This window comes from Aegilops tauschii, chromosome 5 (assembly GCF_002575655.3).
Source record: "Aegilops tauschii subsp. strangulata cultivar AL8/78 chromosome 5, Aet v6.0, whole genome shotgun sequence".
NCBI lineage: Eukaryota > Viridiplantae > Streptophyta > Magnoliopsida > Poales > Poaceae > Aegilops > Aegilops tauschii.
The window spans coordinates 462,100,911-462,116,960 of NC_053039.3; the positions used below are offsets into that span (position 1 = coordinate 462,100,911).

Sequence of the window (16,050 nt, forward strand, 5' to 3'; positions counted from 1 at the left end):
CCTGCAGGCGTAGGCATGCAGTTTCGAAACCCACGTCTCACGGAATAATAGCAGTGAACTTTTTTTTCTGTGAGGCGACCGATGCTGGGCCGGCCCACTATGGCTCGCCTTCGAGCGCTCACTAGACTAAGCGGCGCTGAGGGCGCCCAAGAGGAGCTCGGGTCCCTATAGTCATCTCAATCTCACTGTACGACATGTAGCTTCTAAATTCCAAAGAGTTTGCACCAGTCCGGCCCACATAAAAAGTGACTTGACCTATTGGACACCCAAATCCACTAAAAAGCCTAAAAGCTCATAGAAAAATCATTAAAGTGCTGAATCCACACGTACAATTCAAGCAATTCCCATGTTTATTATTCACAAATGTTTGAATATACTCCCATGTTTACAAGCACGTATTAACTACCTTACAAGTATTGTACTTGTAACAACAAGTTGACTAAGCTTTGGCCTGCTAGGGAAAGAACAATGAACCAAGCACGCCACACATGATCACATCACATGAACGGGAAAGATGGCCGAATGGCGATGCCGCATATCCCCTCGGGCTTGTCTATGATGCCCTTCTTCATTCTGAGGTACCCACTATCGCCCCACTTCTCACCCCACGAGTTCTTCACGATCCAGTAACTTTCCCCAGTCACTTCGTCCTCCCCGTACCCTACCACCGTAACGCCATGGTTCAGCCGCGTCCCACATGGACCATTGTACACGCCATTCCGGTAGTGCTGGAAGTTGGCTCCGCCAGCCTCTATCGACACCGCCACGGGTTGCATGGCCACCGCGTTTGTCAACGATAGCTCGCTCCTCGTTGCCACACGTTGGAAGCCTGAGATGGAAGCGGCATGGTGCGAAAGCTTTGTGGTGTCACAAGTGTCATCCTTTGCTGTATATGGATAGTCTTCCTGGGAGGTGATGCCGCCGTTGGAGGTGATCCACTGCAGCGCACGATAGCTCACTCCACCATTGCAACCATGGTCCAACTTGTCGCAGTCCACCAGCTCTTGCTCTGAGAGCGAGGCAAGTTTCCCAGTTTGGATTTGGTAGATTCCTTCGACCACCGCTACGGTGGAGAATGCCCAACACGATCCTGTCAAAGATAATGAGTTTAGTACATACATAAGAACTACAAGATAAAATTAGATAGTCATTTACATTGTTCCTCAAATCATATGATCGACCATAAAAAGGCTCAAATTGACAAAAAAACGATGGTCATTGTAATATATTTACTTTAAATTATAAGTATATTCCAATGAATTAAACTTTTCATTAAAAAAACTTAGAGTATGATGATGTTATTCGAATAATATCTAAAAAATAAAAACCGGCCGGCAATGATGGAAATGCTTTTTTTTTTCTGCATGTTAGGTTTTTTTGTAGACAATTTTCTGCATGTTAGGTGTGAATACATCCACAAGAGACCCCACAAAATTGGCCAACTGTCTAATACTATAATGCTAAGTTGACAATTAACAGTGTGCATGACAGTTAAGTAAGCAATTGTCTAATCCCTAATGATGAAGCAGCTAAGCTAGGCAGCGGCCAGCAGGAGCACATGCAAGCATGTGGATTACAGACAGCCATGTGTTTACAGGGAGGAGGTGACAATAATTGGAGACCAAGGGAAGAAATGAACGATGGATACGTGGATGGCGACGGCCCACCATCCACGTAGCGTAGCGTAACGTACCGCACTGGCCTTGGTTCTTCACCGCCGTGACGGCGCCTCTCTCGCGCCAGTCAACGCTCGCCGGCGCGCCGGCCGACTCGTTCACGTACACCTGCTGCCGCCGTCCACCGGCGTCGACCGGCCCGGCGCGGGTGGTGATCATCATCATCGGCGCGTCGTCGTCGTCCGAGAGGGGCGGCGCCCGCGACGTGTACATGGCCATGAACTCGTCGCTGGTGAGGTCGGTGTAGGCGGTCTCGCCGAGCTCGTAGGTGAGCCCGGCGCCGGCGTCCTCGTTGGTGGCCTCGATGTAGCGCACGTTGTGGGCGTAGACGCGGAGCCGGTGGCGCTCTTCCTCCGGGGTGGAATAGGTCCGGTTGTGCTCCGCCTTCCATCGCCGGAATCGCTGCTCCATCATCCGCAGCGTCATCGGGTCAGTGTCCTTGGTGGCCGGGCGGGACGTGGCGGGGGAGCCATGGAGGCAGACGGCCAGGAGGAGGAGGCATAGGGAGCGTCTGGAGAAGGAGGAATCCATGGCCGTGACCACGACGTTATGAATGGTTGGTGGCAGCTTATCCGATGAACGATCCATCACGCTTATATATAGAGGTACAACTGCGCAACTGTTTGATGGGTGGGTACAAGAATGTCAGTCGTGCCAGTTGTGTGCGGTCAGGGAGTATCTTTTTTCTTTACGCGTTTGTTAAACAATAGGTATACTTGAAATTTTCACGTGCGTCAATCGATTCTACCTAGGGAGGCGACATGACGAGCGGCAATGAGGAGCGTCGATCCTGGCAAGGCCGAGCCAGGACCTCACAGGAGACGGGGGTGGCGCTGCCAAGTGAGGTGCGACATACCAGACGGAGGCGAGAAAGAGGGTTGATTGGTGCGAGTGCGGAGCTGACAACACCACTACGAGGTGGGCGGCGGCACAGCGAGGGGGGTGGCGGTCCGACTGGCGGTTATTGGTGGCGTGGGTAGGAAAACATCGTGCGCAGGAAGAAGAAACGGAGGTTGAAGAAGAGCAATGACCGCACGATCTTGGCCATTGATGGCGATCTAATGGTCCAAATATTGGACTAACACTATTTTTTTCAGCTATCTGGTGAATAGATCATCCCTCTTTTCACGAGTGAGATCAATGAGCGAGCTTTTACTTGCTTGAGAGGATTTTTGCCGAACTAGCCAGTACTCAATAGTCAATACTGCTAAGTTCCATCGTAGGTTAAGACGTGCATGGATAACAATTAACTCAGATCTATATAAATAACAGTAAACATGATAATCAGTGGCATGTAGTCCCTTCTCATTGAAATAAATAAATACCGGACAGCACGTGGACCACAATAAGCTAATGGGCTCCATATGTGACAAAGCATATATCTTGGATGGACCCTAGAAAATTAGCTACTACCCTTGCATCATCGTTTTGACCTTTTTTCAGCTTCTTCACTAAGACATGGAAGAATATTGCAAATGCAACAGGTGGAGATAGAGGTGATGAATTTATAGGTCTTTGATAATATTTTAGGTTTATCGAGAATCTTTGATGTTTTTTTTCTTGTTTCTTTCAGCTCATTCGTTTTGTTTAGACAAATTATTAAATTCCAATTGTTTTCCAAAAATAATGTGGAAGATGATGACAAATAAAAAAATAAAACTGTGTTTCTCTCTTTGAAAAAGTAAACAATGGACTCAGCACTTTGGCATCAAAACCCAAGAAAGTAAGTATACATTCCAATTTACATGAGAACACAAATGCTATGTTTACCACACACATAAAAATGTATAAAGATGTGCTGCAGAAATTCAAGCATTGCAGCACAATTGTACACCCGATTCTTTTTGGTAATTTTCTTTCTAAGTCGGCTTGTGATATGTGTAAATTCATGGGTTTAGTAGATTTCAACCAGCTAGAGGTCAAATCATTGTTTTCATGGACTTTTTTTATTATGACTGCTCGATGATTTTTTTTTTCCAAATTAAAATGATATAAATTCTTGACTGGTCATTTTATTTTTTATTTTTCGATCCATCATTTTAATTTTCTCAGGAATTATTTTATTTGCTCCATTTTGCTATATTTATTAACATTGTTTCCTTTTGGTATCTGTTTTACAAGTACATACCCATTGGTGCAGTATTGAATTTGTTAGGATATAATTTCTCTTTGTTGGGTACTGTATGTAATTTACTTCAGTAGTGTTCTTGTCCGGAAGACAAAGGTTCGAAACTTAAGATAAACTTGATTATCATCTTTGTTCTTGGAAGACAGAGCATTCTGAACGTGTAGCAAAAAGTTTCTTGAATACATACATATCCCGATTGATTGAACATATTTCCAGACAACATTTAATGTGAAAGGTTTAAATCCTTCGAGTCCATTTCTTAGAAGTGTAGTGAATATTTTATCTGAAGCACATGGGCCAAAACCCTGTCAGGCTACCCCAGCCAGGTCGTCCATGGTCATGCCCAGTGGCGTACTAGGCCCCAGGCGGAAAGCAGCCAGGGCGGCCGCCCAGGTCGTGGCGCCCGATCTCTTCATCTGAAGCTCCTATATAGCGCAGCACGCGCCAGGGAGCGGACACGCGCGCACCCGTCTCTGCCCACGGCGCGCCCTATTTTCTTCTTTTATTTTTTAAATAAGTAATAAGGATTTCGAAAACTTTCCAAAACCAGAAAAAATGTGAATTTCAAAACAATTCGTGAAGCCAAAAAATGTCCCTGAATTCGAATAATGTTCACGAATTTGAAAAAATGTTCATGATTCTAAAAGACATCGCCAATTTGGATATTGATGAACATTTTTTATAAGATGAATAAATTTTGAATTTGATGAACATTTTTTGCACTTGATGAACTAATTCTCAGTTCAAGAATATTTTCTGAAAAAATCAGATCAAATTTTTGAAAATGTATAAACATTTTTTGAATTTGACGGATACTTTTTTAAAATTAAGGTGAATAAATTTTGAATATGATGAACATTTTTTGAATAAGATGAACGTTTTTTGAATTAGATGAACATCTTTCATTTTCGGAACTTGATGAACAAATTCCCAATTCAAGAACACTTTTTTTCAATCGGATGAACTTTTGAAAATGGATGAATTTTTTTGTATTTTCTGAAATTTTGTAAATTATTGTGAATAAATTTTGAATTTCAGGAATAATTTTTGAATTAGCTGAACATTTTTTGAATTCAGTGAACAAAGAAAATGTTCATGATTTTAAAAAATCACAAAAATGATAAAAAGAAGAAAAACGGGGAAGAAGAAGAAAATAAAAAAAGGAAATAGAAAAGAAACATAAAAGAAAAAAGAAAAAAAAACTAGGGTGCCTCGCGCCCAACATGGGCCGGCCCAGAAGGCGCAAAAGGGAGCTGCGGAGGTGCGCGCTACGGCGCTAGGGGGCGCCCTACGCGCCATATAGGATCATCGACTATAGCGTGTCGTCATCCAAAAAAGGACTGTAGCGCCGTCGGCGCTTTTTGTCACTGTGGCATGTGTTCGTACCGAGGCTTGTCCGGAACCTCGCCTTACGCCACTGGTCATGCCTCTCGTCGTGTTCAAGTCAACTTTGAGTACGCACCCATTTGCGGTGGGAAAAAAGCTACACATTTTTTTTAAATGAATAGAAAAAAATTACCTTGGTGCAATAGTGAGTAGATTGGATGGCTTCTTCTTCTAGCTTGGCGGCTCACAGACTGACGCAGCGATGGAGGCCGGAGGAGGCCCGCAACGGCACAGCCCCGCATGGACCACGGCCACGGAGGCTGGAGTCTAGGGCCAAAGGGGAGGGAGAGGAGCAGAGGAGCAGAGGGCCCCTCATCGCCCGACGGACCTTGCTTGTCGGCATCGGGCCATCAACAGTCAACTAGGTTTGGGGATTGGCATCGAGGGAGGGAGAGTGGGAGACGGAGACCTACTCTGTTGCATGGTTGCCGTCTCGTTGGTGGCTGTCATGGCTGGATTGGCAATGAATGGGCTGCTCTATTGGGCTCCGGTGTATAACATGTATAGCCTTTTTTGTCACAAATTCTTTGGTATTCCATGGAATTATTTTTCATGGTAATACGTGTCTCATTTATATCATAAAGATTAAAGTACAAGTCATGTAAGGGCAAATATAACAAAACTAAAAGGATAAGAGAATATTTCTGAGCTTGGCACCAACACCCGTCACCTGCCTCCGGTACCACCACAGCAGCCACTAAAGAAAAGAATGACAGATCACCTCCTCACCCGAACTCGACGCGGCTCCATCGCTGATATGCAGCTTTGCGGACCTCCAAGGTGGCTCATCAAAATTGAAGCCCTTGTCATTGAACGAATCAGACCGGGGCAACACCCGGACACGCCATCGAACCCCAGATCTGGCATCCCACCACGAATAAGACGACGAAGGAGGAAACCATACCTGCCATCCACGAACCACGAACCCAGCACGCGTTCCGCCTTCTAGATGTCATCGATGCAGACCACAATCTTCATCCGCTCCTAGACTACCTCCCAAGCTCCGCACCGACGCTCGAGCAAACATCGTCGCAACGGCGAAGCCCGAAGACACGGGTCCATCAAGAGGATGCCACCGCCGCCACGCCATTCTTACTTGAACAGACTGCTTTTCAAATCCACCCCCAACCATAGGACCGATGGCCTCGTCCGGGAAGGATCCGAAGAATCTTTATTCAGCGCCTTCATAGTCGCCGCCGAAACCAAGACGATGAACAACCTAAAAACCTAGACTACAAGTAAGTAAAACGATTCACACGCATGGAACCGACGACCCCTTCACCACCGACGACAGAGGTCGCTGCCGGAGGGGAGCCGCCGGAGGACCGGGCTGGAAGATTGGCCTCTCCTAACGGCGGCTAGGGTTCCAGCCAGGGACGAGAGTAAAACGATCAACCTGATAGAACACTTCACTGGTATTCCAGGAATACTCCTGTGCCGCTACTGCCTCTACACCGCCTCTTGTACGTACGTACTTCCTCCGTAAACTAATATAAAAATATTTAGATCACTATAAAGCAGAGGGAGTACGTGGTGATCACCAATAACGTGTGCAAATTAATCCGACATTTGAACGGTGTGCTGACGTGGCCAAACCGACAGCATGTAAGAACTCCAATCGAGACGGTTCTGCAGTCCGAGTTCGACTTGAGACGCTGATCGCTCATGGTAGGAGTATATATACCTACGGCCGTCGCCAACACATCATCTCAATCACAATAGTAAGTCGGTCAATCAATCAATCGACCAGGCCGGGCCGTACGTGCAAACGTACGATGGCAACCTCGCCGGCAGCTTCCAGGATCAGGCCGTCGCACGGCGAACCGTCCCCGCCGCTGAACCAAGAGCTGATCGTCGACGAGATCCTCACGCGCCTGCCGGTGGCCGCAGCCGTGCGCTGCAGATCTGTCTGCCGGGCGTGGAACGCGGCCCTCGCCTCCGGCCACTTCGTCGCCGCGCACGCCGCCCGAGCAGCCGCCGCGCGCCACCCCGAGATCGTCTTCTTCTCGCCGACAGAGAAGGGCGTCGCCACGTCCTTCTACGCTTGCTCGCTTCCCGAGGACGGAGACGCGCCGCCCGCCGCCGCTGCCCGCAAGCTGCTCAGCGTGGGCAACCTCGCCGGCGAGCACCTGGTACTGACCGGCAAGCCGTGCCGCGGCCTGACGCTCGTCTTCGACGTCCGGTTGTCCGAGTACCACGTCTTGAACCTGTCCACCGGCGAGCATGTATCCCTGCCGCCCTGCGAGACGGCGGAGGAGATAGCACCGGTGGTTCCGAAGCTGATGCTGCTCAAACGGTTTCCTCTGGAGCTCTCCAGCACCGGCCTCGGCTTCGACCCGGCCACCGGTCAACACAAGGTGGTCAGGCTCTTCAGGAACATCTTCGGCCAGCAGAAGTGCGAGGTGTGCTCGCTTACGGCGTCCGGCGAGTGGCGGTGGCGGCGCTGCGCCGGGGGCAACGCGCCCCCAAGATTTGCGTGCTACGTCGACGGCAGGCCTCCCGTGGCCCTCGACGGATCCCTCTACTGGCTGCTGCACCGGCGAGGCTGCGCCGACGACGGCAGCGCCAGCTGGGACCCGCAGCAGGACGCGCCCATCCTGTCGCTCTCCGTCGGCGCCGAGCGGTTCGGGTGGGTGCGCACGCCGCCGCGGCTGGCGTCACGAATCCGGCACCTCACCAACCTCGACGGCTCCCTCTGCGCCGTCGTCCACGACAGGCTCGTCGACGACGTGCTACTGCTCGTCACGTGGAGTCCGTCGTCGCCATCGTGGTCTGCGCGCTGCCGCATCGACGTGGGCAGCCTGCCCCGGCCGATCCGGGACGAGCTGAGCGGGGAGCGGGAGATCGTCCCGCTGTGCAGTGTGAAGAAGAAGATCCTGCTGGCGACGAGCAGGCACAAGGTGTACGCCTACGACACGGAGCAAGGCGCCGCCGAGGAGGTGTTCGACATGAACCGCTTTGTCGACGTGCCGCCGCACAACAGCGAGTCACGGCTGTTCGTCAACATTGGCCTCCACGAGGAAGACATCGGCCCGAAGTTGGCGGGTGATAAGTGGCTACAGGTGAAGCGGGGACGAGACATGGTGATCGGCAAGCGGGAGGCGGCGTCGTCGGCGTACCAGCTGGAACATCGGGACCACGACGAGGGATTTCACAGGACGAGGGAGGTGATCATGCAGCTTGCATTTCCAACTTAGGGTCTAACTACCATCAAACTTGTTATTGAGACGATGTAAATTTGAAGATGTAAAACTAGAAGACGTATAATTTACATCTTTAAAATATACATTTTACATTTTCAAGAAAGAGGCAATTCCAACAGATGATATATATTGGAGATGCAAAAGAGCAACTCCAACAGACGATGCAAATTGGAGATGTAAAACCTGCCGCCGGCAGCGGCGCTGTACAGCCCCACAAATTGAAATAAAAGCATCCCAAAAACAACTTATTTTTTTACATGCCAATAATATCAAATTATTACGTAATTCATGAAATCCACAACATCGAATGCAACACAAATAAAACAAAGTTCTTGCACAATACAACAAACAAATAATGAAACTATGCGGCTCTTTCACAATGCCATTTCCAGTACTCCTCCATCAAATCCTTTTGAAGTTGATCGTGTGAATTGGAGTCTCTAATTTGGTTGTACACCTTCATGAAATGTCTGATTCGCTCCTCTTTTCTCATCAGCATAACGCGTATGCCCCTGGTTTGCATGGTTTTTACTTTGGGGTAATTTCCTCAAAAACCTTGCGTGCAAGGTGGAAGAAATCGGCCGGCGGTGGGTTGGGCAGCCATTCGGCTGCAGCTTGTGCGAGCGACGGCTGTAGAACACCTACGAACGGTCACCACCCTGCAAAGAACACGGCGGCAGCTCCGCGCGTAGGCGGGTGGCGTCGCGCGACGTGAAGAACGGCGGAGGCGGGCAGCCGCGTGCAGGCGGCGTGCGTGTCTCCCCTAGCTCCGGCGGTGGGTCGAGGCTAGCGAAAAGCCGACCGCGTCGTCCACGCCATTACAGCAGCCGAACATCCGACGAATCTTCGATTCGAAGCGGCGGCCGAAATCAAATCTGCAGCTGCGGGGGACAGTCGTCGCTACTCCGGCGAGGCAGGCAGCGGGGGACAGGCAGGCGGAGTCGTGGCGGGGTGGGAGGTGGGCAGGCGGGCGGCGGCCGCCACAATTTGGGTGAAGGAGTTGGGCAGCCGTCGGGAGGGCGGCGGTCGGGCGGGCGGAAGCAAACGGAAGACAGTTGGGCAATTGGTGGACGACCGCTGTTTTTACATCTTCTGTAGATGAAGATGCAAATTTGCATCTTTAGATGTTGTATTTTACGTCTCTATTTTTTGTCATCTGCATTATCTGTTGGAGAGGACTTTTAAAACCTCGAAGATGAAAAAGGTTGTTATTTTTGCATCTACATCATCTATTAAAGATGCTCTAACTAGTCTCAGTACTTTAGTACGATGTGTATTCTCGGAGGCAGAGGAAATGCCACTTGGAAAACAGAGTTCACAAATCTGTTGCTCCGATGGTATCACAACAAATGCATCAATTTGGTACTGTGCTAGTATTTCACATAAGCTCATCTTGTAAGGCAAAATGGTTCAACAAGAACGTTTATAGGATGCGATTGTGCCCTCCCTAGCATTTTACCATGACACCCTGCATGTATGCAGGAGAAAAAAGATTGACGATGTCTACTGTTAGAAAATACGCAAATAGATCACTGCAAAAAGGTAGACGAGGCACGTGATGATTCGTTAACGAGGTTTATCATCGTGACTAATTCTCAAGGCATAATTACGGGCGCACCTCCCCATGTACCATACAGATCAAAGATATGCCCTTGAGGGTTACCAGACAACGCTCTGATCATCGCATCATGGTCGGTCCAACCATCCCTGCCATGGGCGCGCGAACCGTCCCTCTCATGATCTAATCTATTTTGTCTAACCATGGTGACCTTATAAAATAGTTATAGATTACGCGTGTCTGACTCGAACACCTAACCCTTTGCGTACTCCAAGTCTAACTGCAACCTAATAAACATATTCAACACAATTTTAATATCTACGCTATAAATCGTATTTTAAATTTTTTAAGACATTTGATCTCTCAAATTATGAATATAATATACTTTTGTCTTGAAGGACGGTTTTGTTTCGGTGAGAATTAATCTTTTATGTGTATGTTCGATGAAAAGAATCCATCTCAAACTAACCGTCAGATTTACAAAGTTGGCACTCTATTGATACCAAAGCTGCCACAGGTAACTTTGATATCAATAGAATCACAATTTTGGTACCAACACAATAGCAACCCCATTAATCATGAGCAGGTTAGTTTGAAATAAAGTTTTTCGAAACGTATCCAAGTGAGTTCCTCACTTTTTACCCTTTTCTCCTTTTCCATGCACTACAACTATAATTTGAACATTTTGTAGATTTTCAATAAAAATACTAATTTTTGTTCAATAATTTTATTTTACTAGCTAATCCGGTATTCATGTAATATGTTACTAGAGCATCTTTAGCTCTTCCTAAACTTAACTCCCTATAATTTATGTGTATTGTTGGGATGAAAACTAACATATCCCCTAAATATAACACTTAAATAAATTGTGACTTGATTCCTCTCATGAGAGAGAGAGGGGCATGAGCGCATTGAGGAGGCCGAACCTGTGTAAATTTCCTCGTGTGCACCATTCAAATCTCCAATGCATGCACTACGCTTAGATAGATATTGTCGGGAACCACGACAGTTGACGCATCAGGCAGGGGTTGCGCATGATGCCTTCTGATCTACTCTTCATCGAGTTTGTTCCAGCCCAAAGCTTTCACTTCGAAACCCTGGACTTCACTGGTGATGCGGACAAGCAGTTCACCTTCACTGCTCCACCTTCTCGTTCTGAGCCCTCACGAAAAAACTTGATGACATGCATATATGCGACATGGCTTCCGCCAGTCTGTGGGGTGGTCTCCTGAGAAACCCTAGGGATTGAGATCAGGTCTCGGTTGCGTACCAGATTTGTAGTTAGTCGACACGGTCGACTCGATCTTACCTCTCCTTGACCCCAAGGTAGAGGATATTGCAAGCTGTGCCTCTATGGGCCCCCTCGACCAAGGAGTTTTCATGGTGACGCCAAGTAGGTCGGGAGCACCCACCTAGGAAGTTGGTGTCATCACAACACGTAGTAAATTGCTCGACACACCTCTCACTGGCATCTCTGATGCCGAGAAGGCTTTGGAGGAGACCCACAAGGCTTTCGAAGCCAAATGGAACCGTCTCGAAACCGAGAGGGGTGCCTCTCGATGCTAGAGAGTTGAAGTTACATAACACCATTGAGTATGATTGACATCTGCACCCACGACAAGGGCATTGGAAAAGTGTAGGAATGAAAGTATGTCTAGAGGTGCGTGATTAGACTACTTTCCAAATAAAAACTACTTTTTCCCCAATTTTAGTTCTTGGCAAAGCAAGTCTAGTAACACCCTAATCGTAGGCAACGAAAAGTAAATACAATACAAGTGATTGTAAGAAAATGATGTGTGTGGAGATATGCAAACGCTATGGTGACACGGCAAATTTTGACTCGTGATTCCAATAGGTGGTGCCATGTATGTCCACGTTGATGGAGGCTTCAATCTCAAGGATTAATGATCTCAAGGATAACCGTTGTAAGATTCCATGGAGGGCTCCACCCACAAAGGATCCACAAAAAAGCAACCTTGCCTAACTCACGTCCACGAAGGACTAGCCATACTTGGGGTAGATCTTCACAAAGTAGGCGATCTCCTTGCCCTTAGAAACTTCTTGCCGTTGTCCCTCTCTCATCTGTGATTTTCTCCCATCAACTACTCCATCGCCTTGCATCTTCTCCACCTTCTCGTTATGAATTTGCTAATTCCACCTTCTCGAATCACCTACCCTATGTGGTTGCAAGGTTGGAGAGCGTCTACGAAAAATCACATGGTTTATCCTAAAAAGTCCTCCCTCCTGGTCCCATCAATTCTCCCTGATTGCTCCTCTCTCAATAACATGAAGGATCTCGCTTTTTCACGGAGCAGCAGCTGCTCTCCTCTTCCTTTGAGGTTGCGCTAGTGGCGCTTCTGAAAAGAAAATTAATTTTCAATGCAGTTCTTCCGTGAGAGGACCGTGGTAACGATGCTTGCCGAAGCGCTGGGTTGCGACTTTGTCAAGGCAGATAATTACCATCCAGGGCAAAGACGTACTCTGAAGCGTTGGGCCGCAACTTTGAATACAACTTTGAAACAAATTGCCAGTTTTTTTGTTTGAGGGGTACAAATTGCCAGGTTTTCTTTTAGCAGTACAAATTGCCAAGTACGTTTGTTGTTTTTTGAGCATCCAATTGCCAAGGTTTTTTTTGTTTTGTTTGAGAAGGGATAAAATTGCCAGGTATGTTGTTGAAGCAGTTGCACCTAGGGCTCACCCAGCGCCCTCTTTCTAGGACTCGTCGGGCCCAAGTCAAGTCCAAACGAAACGAAATCCGAACCGGCCCGGCCCGGCCTCCTCCTCTCGCCTCCCCCAGTCACAGTCACACCGGCCAAACCAGAGCCAGAGAGCGGCGGCGAGAGGAGAACGGCGGCGCGGCTAGGTGAGCTCCACCCAACCAAAGAGACGATCCTCCGCGTTCTCCCGTTCGGGAACGACGCAGGCGGAGAGCTCTCTCCCACGAGCTCGTCCCGTCCGTTCCTGGCGCGGCGGCTGAGGCGATCGAGGTCCCCGGACCGGACGGGCTGTGGGTTGATCTCCGCCGGACAAGCGCTGCCTGCAGGTGCGCTCGCGTCTCACTCTGACCCCTAGTTTCGCTCGATCCCCCCCGGCAATCGTCCTACTTTGTAGCTAATAAAATTCTCTGGGTGCCAAAGCTGATCGGAAGTTCCCTGCTGATTGTGATTGATTCATGTCTCAGATTATCTGGTGCTGGTTCTGAGTAGTAGGCTTGATGATTCTAAAGTAGCAACTGCTGCCTATCTTACTAGGAATCCCTGAATTTTTTAAATCCATCTGACAGAGGAACTTGTTTTCTGTTCCAGCACGATGCACAGCCTCACAGCGCGCGACGGGACCTCAAAGTCTAGAGACAGGGATAGAGAACGCTACGATGGCAAGCACAGGAACTCAGGAAGTGTGTAAGGCGGCGCCATGGGAGAGATAGGGAGAGGTACCAGGACAGGGAGAGTGAACGGAACCGATACCATGGTCGCCATCATCGAGTGCATCGTGAAAGAAGGCAGCACCATGATCGTTCGACGATCATGACTATCGCCGCTGTAGCAGTGATCGTGATGCTTAAAGGTACCAGGTCTAGATTTCTGTAATGCATATGTGCATTTTGTTGCATCAACCAATTTCAGCATTCTGAGTTATGAATTGAGTGCTAGTTAAGTATGGTGAATTCTGAGTTATGAACTGAATACCAGTTAATTATGCTGAAACCCAGTCGTCCTTTGTGCTTAATGGGCCACCTTCTTTTTTTATCTTCTGAAGATTGGCAACATGCTTTACATTTAGCAGATGTTTGTTGAGTTTTGGAATTATATCGGAGAAAATTATTGAATGTACGTACTATATTTGGTTCCACTTCCACGTAATAACACAACTCTTAACCTCATGGATACCCCCAGCCACTTAATTGAATTAGAGGACTGGTAAATGTAGGCATTTTTGCTGGTGTATAACTAGTATAACCATGGGTTAGCTATGATGTTTACTAGTTGGCTGTTGCTGTATGCAGTGGTGATCCCCGCTTAGCATCGCAAAATAGTAATAGTAGATAGAGTCATGAGCTCATAATAATATATGCTTAACTGATTTGTTTAATCAATTATTTTTTAACCCAAACGAATTATTTTTTTGTGAAGTGTTTTGATGTACAAACAATTCTGTATATGTTGATCAAAAGAAGCACCTTTTGCAAAGCAGAAAATATGTTATGCTGCTTCCTCTATTAAAAAAATCTGATGTATGCAGTGATAATGCAGAAGAAACCTCGATAGAGATGACCACAGAAGGAATCGTTCACACTCCCGTTCGAAGAGTCCAAGGTGTATGTGTTCGATGCCTTCCAAAGTGTATTATTTGCATTCTGGTTAATGCTGTAAGCAATAGGTTTGTTTGATTACTTTGAATCAAACATGTGGTTTCCTGGAATCAACTAGCATGTGATTTTGATTCACTAAGTGTGATTTTTGTATGCCGTTAGTTATTTGTTTTCTATCGCCGGGAAGTTGACGGAACATAATGTGTTGGACAAATTTGAACAAGTAATTGTGAATGCAGTTGGTACAGATCTTGTCAAGTTGTCAAGTATGGTTTGCTCTTTCTTATTTATATCGTTAGGCATCTCAGTTTCCTTACTGTAATGCTCTATTCTCCTCCATTTGCTCAACTGGTTACTAACTCTTCTGAATTGAAGCAGCAAAAGCTTGAGTGGATTTGACCAGGGACCTTCACAAGCATGCCCGCGAACATACTTAGTTTACCCATTCCAGGAGAGGTGACTAGTGGCGACTGCGATCCTTTTTAAGATCCAATGTTGCTAGTTCTCAAACAATGGATGGTTCATTCACTCTGATTTTCAATTCTTAAATTCCTTATTATTGTAATGTTTCATTATTGTTTTCTAATGCTTGCTATTCAGCCATCCCTGCTGAGTCATTTATAAACTGACCTCAAGCAAAATTCGCAGTCGGGTCTAACCTCGACTAGAAATGGAGATATCATGCACTGGAGATAGATATGCTTGCATGTGTGTATGTATAAAGTATAAACCACAGTAAATCCCAACTGCAGTCAGTATAGACATATGCCAAAATTTTGAATTTGTCAATCCTATGGACGATAACAACAATATACAGTACTACAAGCAGGACGATTTCAACAACAGCAACAATAGGAAAAACTGCCGAATGTGCAGCGATCACATAACTGAGTTGTTAGAGAGTGACACAAGTTGCGAGAGCTAAACATGGATCATTTGGTGGGACAGGTATCACTCATCATGTAGCTGCCGATACCTGTCCAATACCTCCAGCAGGAACTCGATATCCATGGGCGTCATGGGAGGGATAGCGAAGCGCAGCAGTAAGCCCAACCCCTGAACCTCAACAAACCTACAAATGAACTGCGTCCATCGACGCCCGACCACAACGTACTCGTGGATCTGGTAAAGGACGCCGGCCTGGCGCCGGTGGAAGGCGTCCTCCATGCTGAAGTAGGAGTAGAAGATGGACCCTCCTCCAGTACTCCTCCGTGTATGAAATAGCTCCCATCGTGCGCGTGGGAGGAGCACTGGAAACTCGACGATGTGATCATCTGGTATCACATACCTTGGGAGTAAGGGAACCGGGCCGCCGAACCCGGCGAGCCTCCGGGGACAACCACAGGAGGTGCTGGCTGCGCAGCCGACGCACAGCAACGCCTCGCAGCATGTCATCACCCTACCCGCAACGCTCAGACGACAGATGGTGCAGCGCGGAACCTGCCCCCACCGGCCGCTCGAGGACGCGCCAACCTGCAAATTTTTCGTGAAAACAGTATACAAATTTCAGAATAGCTGTATTTCATCATACATTCGAGAAAAACATAAGCTGAAACATCTTTCTCTATCTTACACTAGTCATGCAGGGACAAAAACATATTGCTGAGAAAAAATAAGCTGAAATATCTTTCTTTATCTTACACTCACCCAAGGAACACAACAGAAATCTATAATACCAAACCAAGTCCTACAAAAATAAACTCAGGCAATTAATTAAATCAAACTGCACTAGCTCTACCTTGTTTGATTTTAATCCAAGTGAAGCAATTGAATAAAATGTTGCCAAG

General features: G+C 47.3%; 2 protein-coding genes and 1 long non-coding RNA gene across 4 annotated transcripts; 2 read left to right on the forward strand and 1 right to left on the reverse strand.

Moving 5' to 3' along the window:
* Nucleotides 1–332: 332 nt before the first annotated feature.
* On the reverse strand, nucleotides 333–2,327 carry LOC109773236 (ervatamin-B). Its single transcript, XM_020331938.3, has 2 exons — nucleotides 1,694–2,327; nucleotides 333–1,090 (listed from the first exon to the last, which is right to left on the reverse strand). The coding sequence occupies exons 1-2, from the start codon at nucleotides 2,262–2,264 to the stop codon at nucleotides 498–500; spliced, it is 1,164 nt and encodes a 387-aa protein (XP_020187527.1). The 5' UTR covers nucleotides 2,265–2,327; the 3' UTR covers nucleotides 333–497.
* Nucleotides 2,328–6,965: 4,638 nt separating this feature from the next.
* LOC109773240 (putative F-box/kelch-repeat protein At1g12870) lies at nucleotides 6,966–8,387 on the forward strand. The gene has a single exon (XM_020331942.1). The coding sequence runs from the start codon at nucleotides 6,966–6,968 to the stop codon at nucleotides 8,385–8,387; it is 1,422 nt and encodes a 473-aa protein (XP_020187531.1).
* Nucleotides 8,388–12,595: 4,208 nt separating this feature from the next.
* On the forward strand, nucleotides 12,596–15,144 carry LOC120964079 (uncharacterized). Of its 2 annotated transcripts, none has more exons than XR_005755738.2 (3): nucleotides 12,596–12,994; nucleotides 13,257–13,518; nucleotides 14,194–15,144. It is a non-coding gene; the product is annotated as an uncharacterized lncRNA (long non-coding RNA). The 2 variants fall into 2 exon arrangements; XR_005755737.2 differs by having other exon boundaries at nucleotides 12,597–12,994; nucleotides 14,205–15,143.
* Nucleotides 15,145–16,050: the final 906 nt, after the last annotated feature.